Below are 12,356 nucleotides of genomic sequence, written 5' to 3' on the forward strand. Positions count from 1 at the left end.
TAGATGCTGAGGCTTTTCACAGTCTCACTCTGTCATATATCTTCCTCTTGTCTGTGAAGGCTAATTTGTGACTTAGAACTGGACCATCTACAGTGCCCACAATGTTTTGTTACTGTGGTCATTCCTTTTAGCATTGGTCAGACAGCGAGGCGCCGTGTTTACCATCCTGCAGTGGTTCTTATATGCCCATCTAGAGAAAGAGATAGCTCTCCAGAAATGTATCAAATTGGGAAAGCCATCCCACAATGCAACGGGACGCAATTAAAATGAGGTCTAAAGCCACTTGCGTTCCTTTGGGCCTCCTTTTCAAATTTGTGCTTACTGCATTTAATTCATTTAAATAATATCAACAGGGCTGTTTGAGTTTATGGGAAGATTTTGTCTCATCTTAAGAGCCTTGAGCAGTGATGTTTCTGAAATGATGTCACACTCAGAATGCAAATCCCATTAAACTGCGCTTTTGCAAAAAAAGCGGAGAAAAAAAAAAACAGAAAGAAATTCAAGATGGATTTATGAGCTCAAGGAATAAAAAAAGTATCCCGAGACTGAGGGCCTGACAAAACAGCACAATGAAAGTGCTGGAGGGGTGGTGAATAAAGATGGAGTAGCTTTGCATATATTGTAAATATGGCTCCACACACCCAGAAATGAATGTCTTCCATTTCATGTCGTTTTTTCGACTGGCTGGGTGCAGCTCGGTGTATGAGGCCGTTCATTTTTCATCTAAATAGCCTTTCCGGGCATGTACACTCCTGCTTGGAGGCGCAAGTCCATTGACTGCCAGTGTGATGGAAGTGAATGGGAGACTGAAAGAAAGAGGCCAGCATGCATTAACTTAAAAAATGCTACTATGGTGATTTATTGATGAAGTGAATTGTGCCTAAAGACACACCGTTTGTCCTAATGTCTCACTTGCACTTTATTTTTTTGCTAGGATGCATTTTTGCTAGGATGCATTTTTGCCCCGATCCAGTGCCCGCAACCAGCGGTTGCACAAATTACATCCACAGTCTACTGCCGATGTGTTTCCCAAGTACTCTGTGGTCCTACAGTCTCCTAATGCACACTCATTTTACCTCCTTTGGTTCATCATGATGATCTGTGTACCTCTCTTTATTCCTGCTGCCCTGTTCTGTTCTCTACCCTAGAAACCATGCAGCCTGTCTCCCTCTCAGTATATTACATGCTACATGTTTTTTCTCCAGACACTACATCTGCATATGATACTTTTGCACATACTGTACACACATACACACACAATTTTCTCTTCAAAGAATACATGCAGTGCTGCTTTCCAAAAGAAAGTATCTAAGAAAGCATCTCATAATTGTGCTACCTACCTTATGGAACAGCTTTCACCGTGTGGAACACTCCTATGATGCCTTTGAATGATTTTGGAGCAGAGGCTTAGTCTTAGTACAACCCACTCAACAGAGCAACGAGACCAGTATTCACCTGTTCTTACATCCCCACAGAGCAGATATCAGGACTGCTATGGTCATGTCTTGTTCACAGAATGCTTTTGTATTGATCTAATCAAACCCAGAGCACGCTGTCTTACTCCTTATTTCATGTCCTGTGTCCTCCCATTGGGGGTGTAGCCCACAGAGCTTTTTTCCCCCTCTCTGTCTGCCATTGAACAGTTAAAAAAAATAACTCCCGTTCTTAAATATAGATAATACTTTTTAAAACTCATTCATCTACATGCGCACACACACACACACCAGTACAGCTGTGCTGCCAGCTGCTCACCCGCACACACACAGGAAGCAGTGTGCCCCCCCAGTCTGCCTGTACTAAAAGACCTGTGTTGTTTTTTAATGCAGCACAGCTGAGGTGCTGACTGGAGTCCCTGTCCTGGCCTGGAAGAGGCAGCGCATATGCTTTCTCTTTCACATTCAAACACGTTTACTTACCTATCTAAATTCGGAAATTCCATATACTTGGATTGATTTTTTTTTTTTTTTTTTTTTTTTTGCATTTTTACAATAAATATTACTTTTAAAAAGCTGCATTTTCTTAATTTTTATTATGTGTGTGTGTGTGTGAGTGTATCTCATTTCTGAAATATTCAAAATATTGTAGAATTTCCCTGACAACTTCCTTCCTTCCTTCCTTCCTTCCTTCATTTTCTTTCCTTCCTTCCTTCCTTCCTTCCTTTTAATTTTAATTTGGCAATTTTCCCAGACAACTTCCTTCCTTCCTTCCTTCCTTCTTTACATCCTTCCTTCCTTCCTTCCTTCCTTCCTTCATTTTCCTTCCTTTTAATTTTAATTTAGCAATTTTCCCAGACAACTTCCTTCCTTCCTTCCTTCCTTCCTTCCTTCCTTCCGTCCGTCCTTCCTTCCTTCCTTCCGTCCTTCCTTCCTTCCTTCCGTCCTTCCTTCCTTCTTTACATCCTTCTTTCCTTCCTTCCTTCCTTCCTTTTAATTTTTAATTTAGCAATTTTCCCAGACAACTTCCTTCCTTCCTTCCTTTTCCTCCCTTCCTTCCTTTTCCTTCCTTTTACTCCCTTCCTTCCTTCCTTCCTTACATCCTTCTTTCCTTTCTTCATTCATTCATCTTCCTTCCTTCCTTCCTTCCTTCCTTCTTTCTTTACGTCCTTCTTTCCTTCCTTCTTTCCTTCCTTCCTTCCTTCCTTCCTTCCTTTTTAATTTTAATTTAGCAATTTTCCCAGACAACTTCCTTCCTTCCTTCCTTTTCCTTCCTTTTTAATTTTAATTTAGCAATTTTCCCAGACAACTTCCTTCCTTCCTTCCTTCCTTCCTTCCTTCCTTCCTTCCTTCCTTCCTTCCTTCCTTCCTTCCTTACATCCTTCTTTCCTTCCTTCATTCATTCATCTTCCTTCCTTCCTCCCTTCCTCTCTCCCTCCCTAATGATTTGAAGTTGAGCATAAGGAGGCCTCAGCTGTGTCAAGAAAGGCATGACATGTGGATAATGTAGCCTACTTTATTGCTTTAGTGTTAGTCTAATTACAATCTCAGAGACTCAACAGCCAATAGGTCTGCTGGCTTGCATTTCTCTCAGTTTATGTACTTTGGCGCAGTAACTAAATGCATGGACACTGACTTCTATGTTTTATGTGACACTAATCTTGCACCTCTCCTCTGTCGCTGGTTTCTTCTTATCTCCTGCTGGGACAGGCTTCTTACATCTGTCGCTTTTTACACAGCCAAGCTCTGTTAAACCTTAAACATATCCAAGTGCTCCCTTCTGATTCAGCTCAGCTCTAAGATAACAGACAGAAAGTCAGCACCTTAAAGCAGAGGTCTCCAAACTCGGCCCTGGAGCTCCAACCAAGTCCAACACACCTGCTTGAAATTTTCTTGTATGCCTAGTGAGACCTTGATTAGCTGGTTAAGGTGTGTTTAATTGGGGTTTGAGCTAAACTTTGCAGGACAGCGGCCCTCCAGGACCAAGTTTGGAGACCTCTGCCTTAAAGCATTACTGTATTTAGAAGTGAAGTACAATCACAAAACAGGCTTAAAAATTGACAGAAAATTAGTTTGAAATGACAGTGAGAAAATGAGTCAGTAAATGATGATTTTCATTTGTTTTGCTCCCTTTTACACTTCTACATTTTATTTTTTTTTTTTTTTTTTGCTTTAATGTGATCTGTCGTAAGTGTCCACATCACACTTACGACAGACTTGAACAGACAGCTACCATGAAAGGACCCACATTTACCAAAACAGTAAGTCACGTGCGCTGCTTATGTGTACATAACAAAAGAAAAAAGCTGTTAAAGAAACCATTCAATTCCCATCTGATAGGTTATGCTCAGGTCACATGGCCACAGATTGGACACATAATCAGATCAAGGACCACATATCAAAGCTGCCCAAATCAGATTGAAAAGATTGGATTTTTTTTTTTTTTTGGTTCACACTGCTCAGAAAAATGAGATCTATGTCACACATATAGACAAAAGAAATTGGATTTTGGTTTGCCAAGTGCCATGAACTTGTATTCCTTCTCAATATGATCCCCTCTTCTGGTCATTTGCCTCACTGCAGCCTCCTCTAATTGGCTATCGTTTCCCGCCAAGCACCTTTTTTGCTCTCCTTGTGAATAAGTGCTTGCACTCCAGCCTGCATCAAATGAGCAGAAGAGATTTTCGTAATTGCTCTGCTGGGTTTGGAGTTTGTGAGGTGTGGTGATGGTGGTAATGGTTTGGGCCAATTTGTTCCATGTGTGTGTCCTGTTAAAACACCAGAGCTGTGTGTGTATACGAGAATGCCTTTTGAGGGATATTGAGTTACTCTCTTGGGCTGGGAGGCGCGGCATCATGGCTTGTGTCCATATACACAGTGGTTCCATTAAAGTGCTTTAGGACTCGATGTGTGAGAGGCAATTAAAGCAAGACAAACAGCAGGCTTGGGAAAGTGGTTGTCTCTCATGTACCAGTATTTATCAGAGACTTTTTGTGCTGACCAAAGACTAGACTGTAGTCTCCTGCATAGTCTCCCTCAATTGTTCTTGCCTTTCAGGCATATTTTCTTTTGATCTTTGCAATTTTGACCGCATTTGATCCATCGTGATCTATTTTGCTCTCTTTCTTTGTCTATTATCTACCCACATTGTCTTCTTTCTTTAATTGTTGTTGTGGTTTTGAAGTGGTTGATGTTTTTGTGTTCTGTTTATATGTTCCCGTGGGACTCTTTTTACCTTTGTAGGGTAACAATTATGGTTGGGAACCCAGAACTGATTCTTATTCGGTGTTTTCATTTGTCAAAAAATACTCAGTCTAAATGATTTAGTTAATGATTCATTAAAGGGATTAAGATTATTAAAATAAATTTGAAAGAATGCAAAAATAAAGTGACTGTGAAAAAACAGAATTCTTATTTATTATGAAATATTGCAGTGGCTGTTATAAATGATATGACATTAAATATTAAAAAGATGATTGCAACTTCCATTTCATACTGACTTTTCTTTCTAACATTCTTCCAGGGAACACTCAAGGTCATTTTTTCAAAAATATTCTGTCAAGCCTTTCCAGTATAATGAAAGTGACTGGTCAGTCAATTTCCAATTAAAATAACAAACAAACAAACACACAAGTGTTGATTGTACTTTATGTACTTTGTTTGTATTGACATCCACCATAACTCTTTTTGGGGTGTTTAGCAATATCTTACTTGTGACTGAATCATTCTTTTATGTACAATATTTTTAGTGAATTGGTTGGTCCAGTTCAACATGTCGACTGTTTTTGGGTTGCTTTTATTGTGCTTTTTTGGTATTTTTTGGAAGCTTAAAGGGTTAGTTCACCCAACAAATGAAATTTCTGTCTTTAATTACTAACCCTCATGTTGTCCCAAACCCGTAAGACCTTCATTCATTTTCGGAACACAATTTTTACTAATTTTTACTAATTTATTTTAACCAAAAAAGTACTAAAGAAGTAGACTACTAAAAGAATGGTTAAGATCATATCCCTAAAAAAAAAAAAAAAAAAAAAAAAAAAAGGATAATAATTGGCTGTAAATGATTAATGTATACTGACTAATTAGCAGGACTTTAGTAATGCTGGATGAGGGTTTAAACAGTTTAGTGAGGTTTATTACTGTCAAAAGTATAAGGTTGCTCAGGATCATGAATCAGAAGCTATAGACTGTGAAATGAAACTTTCATAAAGCATTTCTCTTGTGCTCAGAGGAGGAAAAGTTCCTGTGGTGTACTGCAATGAAGTACTGTAAACTAGTATTAAAATGTATTGTATTTGAAACCATTACAAAACTCATTTATGTCCCTCTCCTCCTCCACAGGAGAGAGAGCACGTGGTGTTAGAAACTCATGGTGTTTTATATGTGATCCATATTTAATGCTGCAGAGCTGATGGCAGGCCAGAGCTGGTTATTCTGGGGAAGTCTTCTGTGACCCACATGAAAATGCTGCTTTCATCAGTTGAGCTCAAAAAGGCGAATGAGCCTGACATGAATGTTCTGGTTAAATATCTCAGAAATGTCTCTGGTTTTAATATGTCATATGAAATCTTCATCCTGCAGAAATCAGACTGATGGTTCATGGTCTAGCAGGCTGTCGCTTTCATCTGTTGAATGACAGGGCTTAAATGCTGGCCTGTCACTCCATGCGTGCCGGAATTACAAAATGGACCCTGGTGCTCTTACATATCTATACCCTGTTTGATTACATTTTGCATCCACATACTGTAAAGTCTAGTAGGACAATAACATGTGTATACAATATGTATACTGTACACTCACACACACTCACACATTACATAAACACGAACTGTTATATTAAATGTGATTAATCGATTTGACAGCACTACTATAAAGATATAGATCTAAAAATCATTCTAAGTATAAAAGAATAGCAGAGTCCACTTCACACCACAGCTATAATGATAACGGCACAGATAAATTATATTGTTGGAATCACTTTCAGAACAATTTTTTTTGCAGCTGAAGTATGATAAAAACATTAACAGCCAATCTGAATCCATCTTGCTTTAAAGAGCTTGAGTATTTAAAGTGGCAGACGACAGAACTGCAGCGTTCATTTGGAATAAACAACAATATTGTGTGTTGGTGTGGATGCTAATATAGTTATTGTTCTTGGTCTGAACGGGCCTTAAATGTTTTTTTTTTTTTCTTTGAAATGATGTGACAAACGATTCTGTGTAGAGTTTCAAACTCCTTAAATCACACTGACAGACGTACGAGCAAACTCAAGCTCTGAGTGCATGTTGAACTGCGTAACAATCAGGACTCTTGCAGTGGACTATGCTGACAGGTAAAGTCTTGTTTCAGGGGAACTGTCTCCTAGCCAGTCTTTAAGTCTCAGACTTATTGAGTAGCATGAACAGTAGCTGTGAGGACTTTGGCACAGCAAAGCGAAACTTCAGCAGACAGACCAGGGGCCACATCTTCAATAAGGCAGATGGTTGAAATGAGAATGAGCAAAAGTGAGTGACACAGATATGAATTGCCAAAAAGGGTGAATTTTGAAAGGGTCTGTGGGAATGTAACCATCAGAGTTGAGAAAGAGAGTCAGAGTTTGGCCCTAGGATCAGACCTAAAGTTGCAGAATACCTAAGGACAGTTCACTGCACGTCTGATGCTTACTACACACAGGAAAAGTGTAATCTTGCCAACAATTGTTTGGTTGCTATGTAACTTATGAAGGCTGAATTGCATAGTTTTTTTTATACTGCAAGTCCAACAATGTATAAACAAAAGTACCAGGATGATATACACTTTTGTTGTATATTAAAAGTGTAGGGTTTCTTAAGAAGTTATGTTTGTGAAAGGGGTTGCAAAAGGCTGCATTTATTTGATCAAAAATACAGTAAAAACAGTGACCTTATGAAATATTATTAGATTTTAATATAACTGTTTTCTATTTGAATATATTTTAATCTGTAATTTATTCCTGTGATGGCAAAGCTGAATTTTCAGCATCATTACTTGGTCTTCAGTGTCACATGATCCTTCAGAAATCATTCTAATATGCTGATTTGCTGCTCAAGAAACATTTTCTTATCATCATCAGTGTTGAAAACAGTTGTGCTGCTTAATGTTTTTGTGAAAACCATGATTATTCGAGTAGAAAATTCAAAAGAACAGCATTTATTTGAAATGGAAATCTTTTGTAACATTATAAATAACTTTACTATTACTTTTGATTCAATTAATGTATAATTGCTGGAAAAAAGTATTAATTTCTTTCAAAAAAGAAAATTATACTGATCTTAAACGTCACAAGGTAGTGTAAATCTTAATGAATCTTAATGAATTTTATGTGAGGCAATTATTTGAGATATTTTCAAGCACAACCATATAAATTTTTCTTTGTTTTGAAGAGTTATGTCTGTACTGTAATGTAATGTAATTAATGTAATGTATTGTACATTATATTTATAATATTGCTAATCTATGTAGGCAGTTCTTGACTTGCAATATGCCACAATGTGGTCTAGTCCTCATGCCTATCTCTGTGAGTCTAGTTTGACTCTATTCTTGAGCTATATCTCAGACTGAATAGAGAACAATATATTGCACATGAAGGTGTTTATGGGGAGCCAGGTTGGCAGAGCGTAAACATGGTACTCGCACACAAAGCCTGATGTCATGGAGTGAGAGAAATGCTGGGAATGACAAACATCAGATCACCTTGGGAAGTGTAAATTCCCACGTGCATGGTTGTGCAATAGCGCAGCACACAAATAACCCTACTAACAGTCAGCTAACCCTTCTGTCTGGAGCTGTTCTATAGAGCTGTTTGTACTGACAGAGCACTAGGATGCTGTTTCATTTGTGGTGTTGTATTTTATTTTTAATTTTTTTTTTTTGGTGTTTGTGTGTGTAGGCGGCTGGTATGAGTAAAGCACAGGCGTGTGTGGGCGTACAAGGGTTACGAGAGGGAAGGAAACGGATAAAGAAAGTGATTAAAAGCCACTTTCAGTTCACTATGGGATGGCCTAGAGATGCAGATGCGTGTGCATATTTAGAAGTAATTACATCACTGACATCTCTTCTGAGGCATGGGGAGCGTTCACCCACACACGCTCACTCATTGTCACAGACCCGTACCAGACGGGACGCGCTAGCAGATGGGCTGCGTCTTTTTTTCTGTTACAGATTGGACAATGACATCCGGGGAATGACTTTCTCACTGTTCCCTCAACTCCAACTGTTCACACTTGTCTTCCTTTATCCTACGTTTTTGTCAAACTCGGACGACGTTAACATATCGGTTGCCATCTTTCACTCTGTACAGAACATTCATTATTCTCAGAGAGGTGTTGTCATTGTCTCAGAGATGCAGATGCTGTAAAACTTCTGAAAAGTAAAGGAAGTAATGCCACTTGTGCATCCTGTGAACAAAACACCATCAGGGTAACACACACAACACTAAAATAATACAATTAACATTAACTAAATAGAAAGAAAAATCAAAGAAGTAACAAAACTATATAACTGAAATAAAATCATAACCGTAAACATAAACTTGACAGTATTTTAGAGTAAAAATTACATATAACCCAATGTTTAGTTAACCAATTAATTGCATAAATATGGTAATGCAATTTACAGTTAACATGTTTTTACAGTAGCATTTTTACTGTTTAAAACAAAGTTTACATGTAGATTGAAACTGATCAACAAATAGTTCCCAAATAATTCCTTAATAATGCTAAAACTTATTTTAAAAAATCTGATGTTAATTAATAATAATTAATATGGTTAATAATATAATAATAATAATATAATAATTTCAAATGTATTTATAGGTGCATAGATAAGGCTCTTTGACAGAGTCATTGAACTATACATTAATGACATAATATACACAAAAAAATATATCAGGAGTAAATGTGCATTTCCAAATATATTCTCCAAATTTTTAATATTATTATATCATATTTTATATTATAAACATAATTTAGCAGGAAAATAACAACTTTAGACACACACAAAGATGAATAATTGCCACTTTCACACATGAAACCCATTAAATTGCATTAAAATTGCCAGATTACCTTTTCTAGTGAATGTTCCGCATCTGCTATTCACATTTCGCTACCATTCACTCATCTGCACCAAAATGCTGTTAAAACTTTAAAATGTGTTGGTCTTTGGTCCTGTGTTTTGCATGCTTCCAAATCAGGCTAGTTATTTTGTCAAAAATAAGATAATCTTTACTTTCAGTAATCATTCAACTGATTTCTTTATCTGCTCACATGGAGAAAAGTTTAAAAAGTCTGTCCAGTTTGATAGAATATTCTCCACAATGTTTCCCTATCCACACAAACCTAAAGAACAGTTCATTTTTTTAGCAGAAGTGTTATTTGTTATCTTCTGCATCAGATAGGTTAGTGCTGTACAAGGAAAAATTTCAGGTCTATCTGGGCACATCTCTTGCTAAGCAGGTTTTCTGCACAGCTTTTTTTTTTTTTTTTTTTTAATTATATTAAACTTGAACTGAGTGGGTTTATATAAACTTGTTATGAGCTGCTCACATTTTGACCTTTATTAGTGTCTTAATTGTAGCATTTACAGTATGAGTTTTTTGATCACAGCAGAGACACAGTGTGTTTCTTGAAGGGCCGTAGTTCACTGTGATTCTATTGAGGGCTGTGTTTAGTGTGTAATGGGTCTCTTGGCTGAAAGCCACTTGATTTCTTGAAAAGCCGATGGTTCTTCACACTCTGCAAATTCCACACATGCACACATAAACACATTACAAGCACTCAAAAGCTTGAAGGTTTTCTTATCAGATAGGATTGGACTTCTTATCAGGACTATAACAAAATTATACTGTAATAGATTTTGACTGGTTTAGTTCTTACTTTAAACATTTTGAATCTTTTTGCATAAACAGCTGTTTGGTTAAAATGATGGTTTACCTAATTGAAAAACACCTTTTAAAGTCATTTCAGAGCAAATATTAAAATATTGAAATGTTTATATTTAATATAGTCACATTTGACCACTACTGACCCCTCCATCTGTCTGTCTTACAGTGAGCTCTTGCTCAGCCCAGCGGCAGGTCACAGTTCAGCCGGGGCCTTTGATTCGAACGGAAGGATCTCACATCACCATCTGGTGTAATGTGACCGGCTACAAGGAAGGAGTGGAACAAGACTTTGAGTGGTCCATGTACCTGTACACAGCTCCCGATCGAGAGATCCGTATCGTGAGCACATCCCAGCACAACTACGCCTATGCCTTGTACGCCCAGCGTGTCAACAGCAAGGAAATCTACATCGAGAGGCTGAGCGGAGACTCTGTCGTGCTGCACATCACCAAGCTACAGGCCACCGACCAGGGCATGTACGAGTGCTACACCCCAAACACTGACAGCCGCTACCTGGGCATCTACAGCGCCCGTACCAACCTCACCGGTGAGCCTCCTCCAAACTGTCACTTAACTCTGATTTATAATATAGTATGCTTCCAACAGCACTGTGTTTTAGCATTCATGAGCCTTATTCAGACTGGACAGGTTTTCCCGCAGGAGGTTGGGTAAATACGTGTTTCACAGATGTACTTTGTGATTTTAGTCTCGTCTGAATCAAACACATCTGTGATTTTCTTTCACAACCTTCATACAAATTATAGAGAAAATTACCTACTGTTTTTCAGATAACTCGGGGGTCCTCTGAGAAATCAAATTCCGTCCGGATAGCTATGTCTGGGATTTGCAAGATATTATTATAATGTTTCCCCCCCTCACAACTTCTCATTTATTTTGACCTTTCATTATAAACCATAACTAAAGCTGTCAGTCAGCTTAGCGAAAAAGTTATAGTTACGGTATTGTCATTGGGTTTAGAACTATTTTCACCAGCTTTCTGCGTAAAATGGTTGGTAATTCAACCACTTTAAAGAGAGAATTAAATCAATAAAAGATTAAAAAGACCGTTAAATCAATCAGAGATGGCCAAGATTTCAGTCCCATCTGAATCTGTACATGAAATAATACACGGTTATTGACCAAGATTTTTTTTTTTTTTTAATTATTGGTTGTATACTGGATTTATTGTGTATTCAATTGTTCATGCTCATTTCCCCTATTTTTATATTTAGATTATCTTTACCATCATCTAACTTGAAGTTAATGTTTAAAAACGCAATTTAATAACACTGTTAAATCTTTAGCAAATCTCAAAATGAATATCCAGTTTTCATATGGTACTTTGTACTGTTGTGATGCCTAAATTCTTTTGTGGAATTTACAAATAATTCATTTTAGTTAATTATTTAGACAAAATGTAGATAAAAATTATCGGCTTATCGGTGTCAACCACAATTTTAATATTGGTGCATCCTAATTAAAAACTGTGACTAAAACATTGTTTATTAAACAAATCTCATCTGAATAGTACTACTTATTTATAATTGGGTCTTTGAAACTGATTTTAGAGTTTATCTCCAGGATATTTTGGTAATGCAGTCTTGGATATGCTTGAAAAGTCACGTTTGGGATCTTTTTTTTTTTTTTTTAAAGTGTCATTTGAAATGCAGCTTTTTTTGGAGCCGTCAGCCTGAATCCTCTCCAACTCGTCATTGCTCATGTTAATGGATCTGCGCTAATTGGTGGACTTTTAATGCCTGAGTGGATTTATGCTGCACAAATCAGTCACTGTTCTGGTGGAGTAATAGAGAAGCTACCTGACAGAATGCCAGTCCATCTGTGTGCCAGCCCACCCTATTATTAAGTAGGGCACAGGCTTGTAATGCTGCCTTGCCACCTGCCACCATGATATCAGTATCAATAGTCCTCTTAATTATAATTGTAATTAAACTTTATCCTTCCAGCTCTGCTCACGCACACATACCGCTGATGTCTCATCCATTTGTTAGCATAGTCACATGGGC

At 37.5% G+C, this 12,356-nt stretch overlaps 1 protein-coding gene across 1 annotated transcript in view; it reads left to right on the forward strand.

The window, feature by feature from the left end:
• Positions 1-12,356, forward strand: part of igsf3 (immunoglobulin superfamily, member 3) — a 153,371-nt gene that overhangs the window by 20,723 nt on the left and 120,292 nt on the right. The window contains exon 2 of the mRNA XM_051905096.1: positions 10,499-10,879. Within this exon, the coding sequence (XP_051761056.1) occupies positions 10,499-10,879 (381 nt within the window). The remainder of the gene's footprint in view (positions 1-10,498; positions 10,880-12,356) is intronic.

The sequence above is a fragment of the Ctenopharyngodon idella genome, chromosome 9 (genome assembly GCF_019924925.1).
Source record: "Ctenopharyngodon idella isolate HZGC_01 chromosome 9, HZGC01, whole genome shotgun sequence".
In the NCBI taxonomy this organism is placed as follows: domain Eukaryota; kingdom Metazoa; phylum Chordata; class Actinopteri; order Cypriniformes; family Xenocyprididae; genus Ctenopharyngodon; species Ctenopharyngodon idella.